The sequence below is a fragment of the Bos mutus genome, chromosome 22, assembly GCF_027580195.1.
Source record: "Bos mutus isolate GX-2022 chromosome 22, NWIPB_WYAK_1.1, whole genome shotgun sequence".
In the NCBI taxonomy this organism is placed as follows: Eukaryota; Metazoa; Chordata; class Mammalia; order Artiodactyla; family Bovidae; genus Bos; species Bos mutus.
Window position 1 is genome coordinate 71,518,544 of NC_091638.1, and position 16,043 is coordinate 71,534,586.

The 16,043-nt window shown below is 53.4% G+C and overlaps 1 protein-coding gene across 2 annotated transcripts; it reads left to right on the plus strand.

Moving 5' to 3' along the window:
- The first annotated feature begins 1,253 nt into the window (after window positions 1–1,253).
- Window positions 1,254–15,470, plus strand: FADS1 (fatty acid desaturase 1). Of its 2 annotated transcripts, none has more exons than XM_005901286.3 (12): window positions 1,254–1,632; window positions 3,962–4,072; window positions 4,614–4,811; window positions 5,463–5,564; window positions 5,668–5,796; window positions 9,118–9,178; window positions 11,031–11,107; window positions 12,005–12,102; window positions 12,277–12,373; window positions 12,586–12,665; window positions 12,783–12,908; window positions 13,138–15,470. In XM_005901286.3, the coding sequence occupies exons 1-12, from the start codon at window positions 1,441–1,443 to the stop codon at window positions 13,187–13,189; spliced, it is 1,323 nt and encodes a 440-aa protein (XP_005901348.2). In that variant the 5' UTR covers window positions 1,254–1,440; the 3' UTR covers window positions 13,190–15,470. The 2 variants fall into 2 exon arrangements, with proteins under 2 accessions (XP_005901348.2, XP_070216437.1); XM_070360336.1 differs by lacking the exon at window positions 1,254–1,632 and adding an exon at window positions 1,656–1,784.
- The last annotated feature ends 573 nt before the right edge of the window (window positions 15,471–16,043 follow it).

The following is a 16,043-nucleotide window of genomic DNA, read 5'->3' on the forward strand; positions in this document are numbered from 1 at the left end:
CAGAGGATGAGATGGCTGGATGGCATCACCGACTCGATGGACCTGAGTTTGAGTGAACTTTGGGAGTTGGTGATGGACAGGGAGGCTTGGCGTGCTGCAATTCATGGGGTCGCAAACAGTCGGACACGACTGAGTGACTGAACTGAACTGAACGTTCACAACGTACTAAAAACAGTGCCTGGCACATAGTATGTGCTTTGTAAAGTGCTTTCTGAATAAATAAAATTTAACACATGAACTGAGCTTCTTCATAACTCTAACAGCTTCTTAACTGCCCCCGCCCCTCCCAACCCGGAAGCTTCTGTGTTCTTTTTCACATTTTCGGAAAGCTCAGAGCTCCAAGCCCCTAAGCTACCTAAAGGCGTCCTGCAGCTCGCAGGTGCCTCCAGATAGAGGAGGGATGCCTCAACAGGAAGGTCCAGGCTGTTCACTCAGGGCCTCCCAGAGACTCGGAGATGCTGGGCCACTTCTTTTTATTTAAGGATGGCAGTTAATTGGGAGAATAAAAAAAAAAAAAAGAACAAAAATGAAAACAACAAGCAAAAAAGGCAAACAGGGTTATAACATTTGTAGGGCATTTTTAACGTTATACTGAGCACAGTAAAGCACTAACCATTCCCACCCATCTCCAGAGCCAACAGCCCATAATTATGCTTTTGCAAGATAACTGCCAAGGGTTCTGACTCTTTCATTCCAGTCACTCAACCGGTGGAGCTACGTAGGGAGAAGGCGGGAGAATTCATCAGGTCACGGTCTGAAACAAGCGAGGATGCCCCCACTCCGAAGACGAGGCCCCTGGGACAGCCCCCTCCACACCCCCCCGCCAAACCCCAAAATCTTCAACCCTGTAGGCATGGCAGGCCTTCTTGGCAACGAGGCCCGCCCTTCATCCACCCACTCACCCGGCTCATCCTCTGCCCACTGCCCTCCACCCCGGCCGAGCCCACCCTACCCTAGAGGCCCAGGGCGCCCGCGCACTCGGTGCCCCCCTCCCCGAGCCGGGCCCCGCACCCAGGAGTCTTCACAAGAACCGTTATCCAATCCGCGGCGCCCTCTGTGAGCGAAAGGCGCGAGTCGAAAAGTGGGATCCGGCGGCGACCCCAGCAAGATGCCCGCAAGGGGGCGCGCGTTCCGGCCCGCCGCCCTCCTGCCACGACCCTCCTGAAGCGCACGCCCGAGCTGGGCCGGCGGGGAGGCGGGGACTTGCTCCCCGCGCCACGCGCCTCGACCAATAGGAGCGCGCGCAGTGGGCTCAGCGCCAACACCCCTCAGTGGCTGAAAACCAGGTGCGCGAGCGGCGGGGATCCTGACGCGCACCAGCGGACCCGCACCAGCGGACCCGCTACCGGAGCCTACGAGGCCGGCGCGCGCTACCCCGAGGGTCCTGTGCCCGCGCCTGACCGCAGCCACCCAGCTGGCGCGCGTTGTTGCCCGGCCCCAATGGCCCCCGAGACCCCGGCCCAGGGGCCGACCCCACGCTATTTCACCTGGGACGAAGTGGCTCAGCGCTCTGGACGTGAAAAAGAGCGGTGGCTCGTGATTGACCGAAAGGTGTACAACATCAGTGAATTCGTCCGCCGACATCCCGGGGGCTCCCGGGTCATCAGCCACTACGCGGGGCAGGATGCCACGGTGAGCGCTGCCAGACGGGGGCACCGGAGGAGGCGGGACCGGACGGCTAGAGCTGGAGGCTCAGCGCGCGAGACAGGAAGTTTGGTAGTCGTGGTTGAACACTCTCTAGTTCTGGGAAAAGCCGGGAGGCGCAGGAGCGTACCTGTTGCTGGGTAACTGGGTGTGCTGCCAAATTGGGATGCAAGGGCAGGAGAGGCGGTGAAAAAGTGGAGTCTGGGGAGTAGGGACGGAGGCTGGCAATGTGCACGCACAGACAAAGGGCCGCGCCACCGCTATGTGGGCTCTGTTTGCGGCCCGGAATCTGCGGTCTCGAAGCGTGGGCAGGCCGGGGAGCAGGGCTAGGAGAGAGAAGCTCCGGGGTGCGGGGCTTCCCGACGGCGGACCTGCCGAGACCGAGGGAGGAGGGGTCAGTGGTGGGGAGAGGGATTCTTGACCTGTCTGGGTGGCTGGGAGGGAAGCGCAGCGGCGTCTGGACCGAGCGTGCCTGGCTAGGCTGGAGAGGGCAGGCAGGACGGAGAACTGAGTTGGGGGAAAGCCACCTGGCGCCCGCTGTCTTGGGAACCCTTGCACAGGGTGAAGAAGAGAGAGGGGATGGGGCAGCACTGGCCAGAGACGCCTAGCACCTGCTCGTGCCCAGGGAGGAATGGGGCCATTGTACGGAAGGTGGGGAGCCTGCACCAGCATACACTTAGCTAGGACCCGAGAGCAGTCCTGGAATCCCGTGGGGAGGTCACTCAGCCTCAGTCCAGCAGGGTCTCCAGCTATTCGCCACAGCGGACAGCTGTTTGCTGTCCTGGGCTCTAAGCCCGGTGCTGGTGGCATCCCTTCCTCGGGCCAGCGCGCTCCCCAGCCCCAATTCTGCCACTTCTCTCTCTAGATAATGTGCTAGCACCTCCCTTCTGAGTTCCAGAGCTGGTGGGGAGCAGGGGGTACTCCTTGGGACCCAGAGATTGGAGCTTTTGCTTCGCTGTGTCCTCTCACCCTATATACTTCGCCTGGCGCCGAGACCCTTTCTACTGTTCCCAGCTTTCTCCCTGCTCTCTCAGAGCGCCCCTTGGGCCACTAGGGTTCTCGTGATGTTGCGGTGAAGCCTAACCGTGTGAGGCCCAGCCCCTCCCTCGCACGCGCCAAGCCTGGGAGGCTGTGCTCGTCTCCGGAGAGACCACTGGGGCGCGCAGGCTGTGGCCGAAGGCGAAGATGTGGACTGGCGCATGCGTAGACGGAGCAGGCCGGAACGCTGGGGCTTCTTGCAGTGTGATTTGGGGGCCGGGGCTGGCTGCAGCCGGGAGTGCGATTGGTCCGGACTTGTGGTGCCACTGGCCGCCGACTCCGCCCCGGCTCCCTCCTCGCTAGTGGCTTTGCCTTAGGGCCTGGGGCCTGTCTGACCTTCAGGACGTTAATCTCATCAATTTAGTCACTGAGGACCCCACCTTGGAGAACCAAAATTGGTGCGCCAGGGCATGGGGTGTTCAGACTGGGAGGAGAAATATGGAAGGCCGACCGGAACAGCTGTGGAGCAAAGTGGGAGAAATGCACAAGCCCCTAGTGGACACAAGAAGTCTCCCTCCTCACGTTTCATGAGCCATCCAGAGGAAAGGCCAGCCCAGGCGTGGCTTTCTGTGGTCCCCCCTCCCTGTGCTTCCTGTTCCTTGGTGTGGTACCCTTCAGATCAGATCAGATCAGATCAGTCGCTCAGTCGTGTCCGACTCTATGCGACCCCATGAATCACAGCACGCCAGGCCTCCCTGTCCATCACCAGCTCCCGGAGTTCACTGAGACTCACGTCCATCGAGTCAGTGATGCCATCCAGACATCTCATCCTCTGTCGTCCCCTTCTCCTCTTGCCCCCAGTCCCTCCCAGCATCAGAGTCTTTTCCAATGAGTCAACTCTTTGCATGAGGTGGCCAAAGTACTGGAGTTTCAGCTTTAGCATCATTCCTTTCAAAGAAATCCCAGGGCTGATCTCCTTCAGAATGGACTGGTTGGATCTCCTTGCAGTCCAAGGGACTCTCAAGAGTCTTCTCCAACACCACAGTTCAAAAGCATCAATTCTTCGGCGCTCAGCCTTCTTCACAGTCCAACTCTCACATCCATACATGACCACAGGAAAAAACAGAACACAGATGCTGTGGGTGATCTTGAGTGGTGGACACTAGGGACTAGTCTGAGCAGCTTCAAAGGAAGGCTGCCTGGAGGGCGGTGGTCTCCGTTTGAACTTGGGTGCAGTGTCCTTGCAGGATCAGGAGGATGGCCTTTGGTGTGAGCCCTCCACAAGCCCAGGGGGCAGGGCTGACTTCCTCACTGTTCTGTCTTCTCCCCATCCTTGCAGGATCCCTTTGTGGCGTTCCACATCAACAAGGGCCTTGTGAGGAAGTATATGAACTCCCTCCTGATTGGAGAGCTGTCTCCGGAGCAGCCCAGCTTTGAGCCCACTAAGAATGTGAGACCCTGTGGTGATGGAGGGGCAGGGGGTAGAAGACAGGCCTCCATATGCTCACAGGTGACCACAGTCAGTAGTTCTTGCAAATCTTGAGATCCTTGCTTCTCCCACATAGTTGTTGGGTTTCAGGGCCTTTGGAAGCTGTGGTTCTCACAAGGCCACCACCACTACCATCACCATCCTCAACCCGAGACCAATCAACTGAGCACTTAACTCTGTGCCAAGTATAACATCATATAATCCACAGTTCCAGATGAGAAAACTGAGGCTCAGAGAGATTAAGCAACATGACCAAGGATCACACTGTCAGTAAGTGGCAGAGCAAGGGTAGAATGATTCTGTTTAACTCCAGAGACCACATGGTCTTAGACTTGACCATACAGCACCTCCTGTTATCGTTGGCATTGTGGTACCTTTACCTAGGACTGTGGGCTTCCTCAGTTATCGCAGTGGGAGTGCCTTGAGCTTAAGAGGGATCTTGGCTCCAGTGCTGGGTTGCACTGGGGAGAATAACAGCCTTTCCATCTCCACTCTTCTACAGAAAGAGCTGATTCACGAGTTCCGGGAGCTGCGGGCCACGGTGGAGCGAATGGGGCTCATGAAGGCCAACCCTGTCTTCTTCCTGCTGTACCTGCTGCACATCCTGCTGCTGGACGTCGCTGCCTGGCTCACTCTCTGGCTCTTTGGGACGTCCTTGGTGCCCTTCCTCCTGTGTTCCGTGCTGCTCAGTATAGTTCAGGTGAGAGCCCTGCCTCACCCAGCATCCATAGGGTAAGTTCTTTGTACCCCTTAGGAGGCCACTGAGGACACAGCGGGAGAGTTGGTACAGGAAGAGAACGCCTGTTCCATTGTCTGTGGCTTCTCTCTGCTCATCTTCACCACACATGCACCTTCCATTTCTCCCGCTGCCTCTAGCTGCTCCTCCCAGGGTTCCCTTCTTCTTGTGACATGTCTCCTCAGAAACTTCATGTTCAGATTCTGTCATGGTCCAGGTGTGTCAAAAACCAAGGTTCTGGTTTCTCGGTAAAGCTTGGCTTCCCCCGCTCCCCACCACAACACTGCCCCAACACCTAGCTATCATAACCCACTTGTTCATTAAGCCTCCTGCTTGCCTGAGTTTGTCACTCCGTCCCAGTCTGTAGTTCTGGATGTTTAGTCCATCAGAAGTCACAGAGGCCCAGAGCTGGAGACTCCAAAGAACAGAGAAGGGATAGTGACTGGCCCCAGCTCTCATGTGAGTTGGTGGCAGAGGCAGGACCCAGACTTCCTGACTCCTTTCTGGATGTACTCAGTTTGGCCAGCACAGGCCAGGTGGATGAGGGAAGGGGGAGAGGCCGAGTCAGTTCAGATGGACGCTGGGCTGCTCTCAGCACTAACCCTTCTCACTCAGGCCCAGGCTGGCTGGCTGCAGCATGACTTTGGACACCTGTCCGTCTTCGGCACCTCTAAGTGGAACCACCTGTTACATCATTTTGTGATCGGTCACCTGAAGGTCAGTGGGATGGGGAGGAACTCTCTGAAACTCAAGTCGACGATGGGCTGCCCAGGGGAGAGGGGACACAAGGCTTTCATACTCACACCCCACTTTTCTGTAGGGGGCCCCTGCCAGCTGGTGGAACCACTTGCACTTCCAGCACCATGCCAAGCCCAACTGCTTCCGCAAAGACCCCGACATCAACATGCACCCCTTCTTCTTTGCCCTGGGGAAGGTCCTCTCTGTGGAGGTGAGCAGAGGTATCAGTGATGCTCTTGGAGCACAGAAACCAGCCAGCACAGTGGGCTTGTGGGGAAGTGCTCACCGTGCTGGTCTGTGTGGGTAAGACATTGCGGGCCAGGCTGGCTGGGCGACTGTTTGGAAGTCATGGGAGGCCATAGGGAATAAACAGGCTGCCCAGAACAGCCTAAGTCCTTCGTAGTGAGTTCAAGTCAGCAAATAGCTGTTGCAGAAAGGTACCACGTGCTGCCAAGGACCCAAAGGATGACCAGATTGCTGTGCAAATGCTGCTCAGCCTTGAAGGAAGGCGATGGATGGTCCTCCTCGCAGGTGCTTTTTAGACACCCCCACCCCAGGCAGTCAGCCCCCTGCACTTTGTAATCGTCCCACTCACATCCTACTGTGTCATCGTCTCCCCCACAACAGCTAGACTGGATTATGCCTCTGACGCCCATTGCCTAGAATATTCATCCACTGAGTAATTCTTCCTGCCCACCTGATTCTAGTCTGACTTTCAGGGTGGTCAGCACTGGGTTTGAGTTGCCATCTGAGGCTGAGCAACAATTACACTGCAGCCGCTACGGGATGAATTCCTGAGAGTGGCTGGGAGACCTTGTGAGCCTGTAGTGAGTGCTAGGCAACAGAAGGCTGTGAGTGGCCAGTGGAGTTCTTTGAAAAGTTGATTTAAAACCCTTTGTCCCAAGGCTCTGGGCAGTAGTCAGAGTTTTGCCAGGTCCCCCTCCCCCACTCCATGACACGCTGTGACATTTCAGCACACCCAGAATTAAACGGTTGTTAAAAACATTTCAGTTCCAGGCCTGAATTCGAGACAGCCTGGCCCTCCTTCCTTTCTGGCCATGAGAAGAACTCTCTGGGAAGGTTCTGGCAGCACTGGCCGTCCTAGCACTAGGAACCCCTAGCTTGGGGCTTGTATTTCCTCTGACCACAAGGTTCTAATTTTCCCACTTCCTGAAAAGAGACTTACTTGGTTGCTCTGTGCCCAACACTGTGCAAATGACATACCAGCCCTGGCCTCCCCTGGCTCAGGTGGCTCCTTAGAGAGCAGTGTGGGTTGTTTACTGGGCACAGCATGAGGCTCCTGGTAGCACTTCTGTTGCCACTATAAAGATTTTTTTTTTAAAAAGGATGAGAGTCTTAAATGGAAGGGAACCTTCTCACACCACTGCCTCTGTTGCTTCTTTTTTTCCCCTCTGTTGTTTCTTGGTACTCGGGTTTTTAGGAAATTCCTTTCTGTAGACACTAAAAATAGAGAATGCTCTGGGACCAAAATAACTCTCTGGTGTTTTGGGGGTTTTTTTGTTTTTGTTTTTTTTTTGTTTTCTTTTAGTTACAAGGCTGAGGATAGGCTGTCTGTTAGGAAATGCATGGGTTACAGACTGCTTGGCTCTTGGTTCAGCCTCAGAGGGTCCAGACTGAGCACTGACCCCTGGGCTGACCCAGGAGCATCTGTCCCAGTGCCTTCCAGCTCCCCTGGAGAACATGGGAAATGTAGGGAACTCTTCATATAGAGATAACTTTACTGGCCTTCAAGAGCTGAAACACAGTGGGGCAGTTATCAGCATTGTAATGGCCATTACAGTCTTGATTGCCATTCAAGGAGGCAGCTGGCAGACAGAGCTCCCTTCTGTAATAGATCCATAACAAGAAGGCCAGAGTTCTACCCACCTACTCCACCAAACATGGCAGATGCTTCTCTTCCAGCTTCTCCCTCTTAGTTAATGTTGCTTGGGATGGGATGCTGCCTTCAAAACATATTCCCAATCCATAGACTTCTCCATCTCCTCTGCCTCCCATCCCTGGGTCTGGTCCATCTCAGATCTGGAATACTGGTTCAGTCTCCTTGCTGGTCTCCCTTCAACTCTGCCTGACCCCTGTGGTTCATTCTCCCCACCACTAGCCAGAGTGAGCCTTTAAAGGGCAAAGCAGATCCTGCCACCTGCTGAAGGCCAACCAGGGCTTCCCATCACTTTTGGAATAAAATCCAAACTCCTTCCTGTAGCCTTCCCAGGGCCAGCATGATTTGCCCATCCCAAGTTTTCTGGCTTTATTGACTGTTCTCCCTTTTATATTCCCAGCCGCACTGGCCTTCCTCTGTCCCTTGAACACCCCAAACCTTTGTTCCCTCTGCTTTAACTGCTTTTCCTCCCAGCGTCAGCACAGATGGTTCCTTCTCATCATTCAGGTCTTCATTCTGATGTCAGGGCCCCAAGGAGGCCATATCTGACTATCCTACCCAAGACACTGCCTCCCTCTCTTTCGGTCATATTTTACTGCTTTTAATCTGTAATTATCTTCAACTCTGTCTATAAGGTCATTACCAGCTCCCTCTCCTAAGATTATAAGCTCCACGAGGGTAGGAATTTTATGTTGCTCATCTCTGTATACTCACACCTAGAACAGTGCCGGGCACATAGACACTTAATAAATACTTGTTGAATGAATCAGTTAACGTAGGAAGAATGCATTTTGCATTTAGCAAAAGTGCCTGGCACAGTCTCAGTAAATGTTCTGTCAGAATAGCAAATGGACTTATGAAGGAAGGATGAGCTCTGGGGTATCCTGCTCCGGGGTAGAGTTCCTCCCTTACCCTGTGGTCGTCTGGTCATCAGAACCAACGAGGGCACATGGGGCAGAAGGAGCTGTTGAAGGAGAGTGCAGAGTTCCACTGTCATGGTTTTGAATGCTCTCATTAGGGGACCCTGGCTGAACTGGCAGCAGCTTGCCTTACCACCTGCTGGCTTGCCAGGACCTTCAGATTGCCAAGCTGTTCTTGGTATTCTTTCCACAAATATTTGGCATATATTGCTTAGCTTTCAAGGGATTTTATAAAGTTCATGTTGACATCTGAAGAAACCGAATGATTTTGGAGAAGGTCAGGGGCTGGGATATAGAGAGACTGCTGGCCCATATAGGGGTGAAGATGGTTGTCTGTGGAGACCCTGGTGTCAAAAAAGTACCAGATGGAGACAGGAGGGGAGGTGGGGGGCCCTGGAAACCTTTAAAAGATGTCTCTGGATGAACATGGGGAGCCCTGAGGACACCCAGGCTCTGCTGTGCTCATGCCTTGTACAGGTATGAGCTACCAAGCTGCATTCATGGTATGGCGAGCTTAGCAAGCCCAGCAGCTTGGGCTTCATGCGCCAGGAGCTGGAGGTCAGGCTGGGCCTATGGGAGCCTTCCATGGCGCCAGCAAACTGACGGCCCCTGCCGTAGGCTTCTGCTCCTGCTCGGGGAAGACCCAGAGTCACAAGGGGAGGGGAATGGGTGACCGGCCTGTGGGTGCTGATTTGTGTGTGCTTTTCCTTCCCAGCTCGGGAAACAGAAGAAAAAGTACATGCCCTACAACCACCAGCACAAATACTTTTTCCTGAGTGAGTATCCTCCAGCACCAGGGGGGCCGCTGCCTTGGCAGGGGCTGCCAACTGGGGTGTGAGTAGGGAATAAGCCTCCTGGGATGACAGTGTTTGAAGTTAAGGCTGGAGGAAGTTCTCCTCATGGAACAGGTTACTCCCTGCAAGGGAAAGTCTTAGCTTCTAAGGCTAATGTTTGGTCAAAGGTCACTGGTGTTGGGATCAAACTAGTTCCTCCAGGCCCACGCTGGCTTCCACAGGGGAACTGAGTGGTGGGGAGCAAGCCTGATTAAACCTGTTAAACTTCACTTTGATTTGTCAAGCATACATCAGGGTCAAGGTGGGGCACAGTCCAACTCCCTGGGGGACGCAAGGTAGCTAGACTAGCAACGGGAGAATTGGACCACAAAAGGGAGCGGAAGAGACAACATTTCTATGGTTGTTTTAAGCTCTTTTCTTTCTTCCTTTTTTAAAAATGCCCGTTTATTTGGCTGTGTTGGGTCTTAGCTGCTGCATGAAGGAATCTCACTGTGGATCACAGACTCTAGTTGTGGCGTGCCGGCCCTGGAGAGCACCAGCCTCAGTAGTTGAGGAGTGCGGGCTTAGTTACTCCATGGCATGTGGGATCTTAGTTCCCTGACCAGGGGACAAACCCAAGACCCCTACACTGCAAGGCGGATTCCTAACCACCGGACCACCAGGGAAGTTGTTAAGCTCTTTCTGAAGACTGGTGCTGCTTTAAAGATTTGCTCCATAATGCCTGTGCTGGTGGTTTAGTCACTAAGTCATGTCCGACTCTTGCGACCCCATGGACAGTAGCCTGCCAGGCTCCTCTGTCTGTGGGATTCTCCAGGCAAGAACACTGGAGTGGGTTGCCATTTCCTTCTCCAGGGGATCTTCCCAACCCAGGAATCGAACTGAGGTCTCCTGCTTTGCAGGCAGATTCTTTACCCCTTCCATAATGCCTAAGGAATTTTAAACGTCAGCCGTTCCCCCAAGGCGGGGACGATTCCATTGATCTCATTTTAGTTCAAGGGAATTTATCTTAACTGCCTGGAATTCCATCCCTATGGACAAACGGGGATGGGATAGAAGGGTGGGACAGAAACATTGGAAGAAAGGCTAGAATCCATGGCACATCAGGATAGAAGAGCCATGGGTGAGCGTCGTGATGCTGGGTTATAGGTAACTTCAGGACCCTGCGGAGAAGGGAAACAGAAGGAAACCGACTAGCACAGTGGATGAGCCGCTTCAACTCCCAGTTCTGAGATGCTCTTGCGCCCCTTCCATAGTTGACCTCCAGGCTGCTTCAGGTTGGGTGGCACCAGCTCATTTCCCTAGTCCAGGGAAGTGAGCTTTCAGCCTGTGGAGGATCAGCAGGGTCCCCCCACTCAACACACACACTTTCCAGCTCCTGTCCCTTCACCCGTGTGGTGGAGCAGCCAGGAGCAGGGGGCTGATGGCTGCAAGGATGAGCATAGGGCTAGGAGGAGGCAGAGGCAGAGGCAGGGCTGAAGACAGGGCAGCTCAGCTCGGGGAGGGAGAGTAGCGCTTTCTTAAAGGTACAGGTGCAGGGCAGCTTCCACACCAAGTGAAGCTCGTTTCCCCAGCTGTCCTCTTCCACTGAAGAGAATGCCATGCCCTTCCCCTCACCCTCTCAGCATCCATGGGAGATTCCCCTTTCTTCAGATTGGCATTCACGCCCACTTTCAGTGCCTGGTCAGTCCTAATGGATTGAGGGGGGTGGCTGGAGGGGCAACAGGAGATGGCAGAGGGGCAGCCCTGTGCTGGAGGCCATCTGTCCCGTACCAGCTGGCCCTTGGCAACCCTTCTGCAGCTCACACTTCCTCCCATGTCTCCATTTCCTCCCCAGTTGGGCCCCCAGCCTTGCTGCCTGTCTACTTCCAGTGGTATATTTTCTACTTTGTTATCCACAGGAAGAAGTGGGTGGTAAGTATCCATAGCCCCCAGATCCCACATCCTTTGTCGCCAGTACTCAGGGCTGGGAATGGGGTTCCCCAGGGAAAATCCCACTGGGGTTTACTCCAGGCCTAATTTAGAGCAAAGTAGCAGAACCAGGTAGAGACCTCCCGTATCTCTAGATGAGATGATTTGGGCTCAGCAGGCAACCTGACTTCTGATGCCCTATTTCATTCAGCGAGTATCTCCTAAGGTCACTGTGCTTGGCATAAAGCAGGGGCCAGGCTGGGTAGGGGGAAGAGGAATGAGAGACGGCCCCTACTCTCAGGAAATGTCTGATGAAGCAGGATGTGATTACAACCAGAGAAACGGTATAGGTTGAAGGTTCTGGGATTCCAAAAGGGAGCTGACTGCACCTGGCTGGATGGGAGGCATCAGAAAGGACTTCATGGCATCTTTTCTAGCTGGCCGTGGACAGGTAGAGGTGGGGAAGTGGGAATGGACTCTGAGCAGAGAAGCTGGGAATTAATGGGGGAATTTGGTCACTGGACGAGGGTTGCTGGACCTGGGTGTCAGGGAAGGAGAGTGATGCAGGAAATTGATTGACAGTTTGATCAGGGTACTGGCACAGACTGAGCTGTGGTCCTGGAAGATTCATTTGGCAGCCAGAAGGAGGACAGAGATGGGTTGGGGGGAACTGGAGACAGGGAGACCTGGCACCTGTGAAGGAAATAAGCAAGGAGGGCTGGGGGCGCTGCTCAGAACAGAGCAGCAGTGCTAGATGGCACTGGAGGGGGCAGCTGAGAGAGGCCGCTGTGACCACTCATCTCAAGACCAGGGAGGGTGGCTGCTCCATGCAGAGAAACAGGCGCTGCAAGAGGAGAGGTGCTTTGTGGCATCACAGGGCTCTCTTGCCTCTTGCTGCAGGACTTGGCCTGGATGATCACTTTCTACGTCCGTATCTTCCTCACTTATGTGCCGCTGTTGGGACTGAAAGGCTTCCTGGGGCTTGTCTTCATGGTCAGGTAGTACTTGATGGGGGAGCAGGGGCTGGTGCAGAGAAGCAGACGTTTGGGAATAACCAGTCTAGTCTGGGAGTGTTGGCTGGGGAAGGTGCTGGGCTGCAGCAGTTATTTGATGGAGAGTGAGAACTCTGGGCTCTGCTTGTACTGATTTGATCTGGGTGCATTATCCACTAGGTTCCTGGAAAGCAATTGGTTTGTGTGGGTTACACAGATGAACCACATCCCCATGCACATTGACCATGACCGCAACATGGACTGGGTCTCCACCCAGGTAAGGCACAGTCACTTGAAAGACCTGGGCATAACACAATTAAAAGGGTGGGTGGGCACAGACCCAAACCTTGCCTCGTTAGCTGGACACTTCTCTCCTGCCACCATGTGGAGAAGGGAGTGACTGAAGCAGGCCAGCTTTGCCTGAAGAAGGCTGGGCTGGCCCTTCCATCGGGTACCCAGAGCCATGCTCCCTCTGACCTTCCCCTCCAGCTCCAGGCAACATGCAACGTCCACAAGTCAGCCTTCAATGACTGGTTCAGTGGCCACCTCAACTTCCAGATTGAGCACCAGTGAGTAGGGAGGCCGGGGAGGCAGGGACTTGGGGAGGGTTCACGTAGCAGGGGAAGGAGGGGGTGGTGCGGGGACAGAGGAGCTGGAGCCACTGACTGTCCCTGTTATCCCTGAAGTCTTTTCCCCACGATGCCTCGACACAATTACCACAAAGTGGCTCCCCTGGTGCAGTCCCTGTGTGCCAAGCATGGCATAAAGTACCAGTCCAAGCCCCTGTTCTCAGCCTTCGCTGACATTGTCCAGTGAGTATCTGAGCTTGGGAAGAGGGCAAGGTGGCGGGGTCGGTGATAAGACTGCAGGGTGGGAACCACGGCGGTGCTTCCTGGGTCTTCTGGAATGGAGGGTCACCAAGCAAAGGGGCCTTGCATCACCTCTGGAAGGGCCTCACTGCTGTACTTCTGTGGGTGGTCTGCCTTTGGGCTCTGCTCCAGCCCGTTTCCCTCACCACCTGCCCTCATCTTGCCCTCACAGCTCACTGAAGGAGTCCGGGCAGCTCTGGCTAGATGCCTATCTCCACCAATAACAGCCGCCTCCCTCTGCAAGAAGGGTTATGGCACCAAAGCAGACGGAAGCTTGGGGGCAATGCCACTACAATCCTAATATTCAAAGGGGGTGGGTTTGAGGAGACAACAGGTTTGCACTCAAACCCCTCCCCTTTATTTTCCAGGCACAGATCTAAGACCCAAAGGGGTGGGGGGAAAACACAAGCCCCTTGAAAGGAGGGGTGGAGCCTCTGGGACAGGGCTGTGAGTTTTCTTTCTTTTTTTTGTTTGGCAGATGCAGGTGGCTGGTGAGCTAAGAGGGAGGCAGGAGGGTGTGGGAATAGGGAAGGTCTACTGAGCCCAGAAATCAGGAAGAGATTTAGCACTGAAATTTCATCCAGGAAGGGGAGGCGCTCAGCCCACTGGTCCACTTCTTGGTGCCTTCTCTACCCTGGCTTGCAAACCTCAAGAGGTTCACAGGCTGGAGGAAGATAGAGCAGCTGAACCGCCTGGGCAAGATTTAGAATTCTGAGGCCTGGCATAGTGTGTGGCCTGGGAGCTCAGCTCACTCTAGGGCTAGGTGTGACCCATGCCTGCTTCAGACTCCTCAAGAAGCAGTTTTTCCACTTTGAGAAGCAGGGTGGCAGAGGGGAGCAGAGGCCAGGGCTGTGCTGTTGGAGGTGTCCAGCCCTGAAGGATGCTAACACTACTGGATTTGGTATCGTGTTCCATCTAGGGTACCAAGGGAGCCTGAGGCTGCCAGTGGAGTCGCTGGCCATTAAAAATCCTTTCAGCTTTTGACTGCCCTCTTAACTATCACCCAAGGGACAGAACACTCCTAGGATGTGGAGTCTACTTCTTGCTCCATAAGCAAGTTGGGCATGTGGGGCACTCAGTCTTCTCCATAGAAACAAACTGGGGCTCCCAGTGGTTTCCCTGTACTCCCCTATTTGTAATTCCAAATTTAGTAAAAATAGCAGTCAGGTGAGCGCAAGTGACCAGGCTGGGGGAGAGACTGGAATCACTAGTCGTGATGAAAACACAAGAGTTCAGTCACAAAGAACATAATGGCTCTAAGAGATTTTCTGTAACAAATTATGTTACAGCATCACTTTTGAGCAGGGGCATTGCTCAAAATGACTTCATAGTTCTTATCAGAAATAGGAAGATAAAAAACAGAAGTCTGACCATCATGGCTGTCCTTTAGAATCCTTACTCTGGCAACTATGTTCAAGTGTCTCTCTGCTGGAGACCAGGTAGGAATTTAGGAGAATCTCTTAAAAGTATATCAGTCTAACACATTTCAGTGTACAATTTTTTAATCCCATTTTTTTTTCCCCCAAAAAAAGATTGAAAACAGTTTAACCCATCTCTAGAGAGGGAATGCCGGGACTGTGCCCCACGGGTTATCAGCATTCACATCCCCACCCCCACAGCCTTTCAGTTCAGGTGAGATCAATTCACCTGTTCAACAGCATCTTCTCTAAGCATATTGAGTATTCTGGACACTGGAAAGAGAACCTTAATCTAGAAGAAAAAAGCAGAGACCTGGGAGCATTCGCATTTAGTTTAGGAAGAGAATGGCAAAGAGATGAGAGTGATAACCAGGGCGATGAAGGGCCTAGGGGATGTTGGGGTGGGGTTAGAGGCACCACCTAACAGGGTTTGCAGTTACTTAAAATAGACTTTTACATACACACACACACACACACACACACAGAGGAAACCAGGTTACAGATTTTAGATCTTTTCCATTGGGGCAGAACAACTGAGAAGCAGATTGGAGAGTCTGCTTTCACTGGCTCTTCACTCTAGAATAGGTGCTAAACCCAGCCTATCAGGCCACCTGGCTTTGGGCCCAGGCTGCCCAATCTGAGCAAAGCTAGTGGGTCTTTCTGAGCCAAGTCCAGGTCCTCAAAGCACCTCAACCACTGTGGCCTTCTCCCCTTAGTCTGGCCCAGTGTGGTCTCACATGGCCACAAAGGGACAGACGAGTAACAAAAAGCTCAGAGCTGCAAGATAACATGAGAGATCTCACAATGACAGGACCCACACCATGACAGGAGAAAACAGGATGAGAGAGGATACATTGCCTCTCTGGTCATAGATGTGGCAGCACTAACATTTGAACTCACTTTTTAAAAACTCCAACTTCTAGGCTGTCTTGTTACTTTCCTCTTCCTACCACTCTGCCACAGGCCTTTTAAGTAGACCCTGTTGTCAGTATCCTTTTTGTGTGTACCAGTGTTGTTACCATGTGCCGATGAAATCAAACTGAGAAATAAAAGTTAATTTGACCAAACAAAGGCTCTTCATTTATAATCCATGATGCTTTCCTGTACCTGTTGATAGGGCTGCCTGTACCTCTGCTTCAGATTACTACCTACTGCTATGGCTCTGTCTAGAACACGAGCCCCCTTGGGGTACAGGGAGGGTTGTTAGGCCCCTCTGAAAATCACCAAGGTTCGGATGAACTGTGGCAAGAAGGCCAACCCCTTCCCATGACACTCAAGTGTTTAAATGCTAGACTGCCTGTGTACACTAAGCAGTTTCAGCACTCAGTGTAGACGGCCTGCATACATTAAGCAGTTTCAGTGCTCAGTGTAGATGGTCTGCATATACTAAGTGGGTTCAGTGCTCAGTGTAAACGGCCTGCATACACTAAGTGGGTTCAGCGCTCAGTGTAGACAGCCTGCATACACTAAGGGGGTTCAGTGCTCAGTGTAGACGGCCTGCATACACTAAGCAGTTTCAGTGCTCAGTGTAGACGGCCTGCAAACACTAAGTGGTTTCAGCACTCAGTGCATCATCTCCTATCATGAGGCAATGCCCTCACCCTTTTAAACTCGTATCTAATCTCAGTGTAGGTGATCTCCGTAAGACTGCTTTTTGCTG

Bases quoted from the DNA above. Each gene is read 5' to 3' on its own strand.
- FADS1 (XM_005901286.3), top strand. From the start codon at position 1,441: ATGGCCCCCGAGACCCCGGCCCAGGGGCCGACCCCACGCTATTTCACC. The intron at 12,666-12,782 runs GTGAGTAGGGAG...TTATCCCTGAAG, and splicing joins AACTTCCAGATTGAGCACCA to TCTTTTCCCCACGATGCCTC. The intron at 12,909-13,137 runs GTGAGTATCTGA...TTGCCCTCACAG, and splicing joins GCCTTCGCTGACATTGTCCA to CTCACTGAAGGAGTCCGGGC.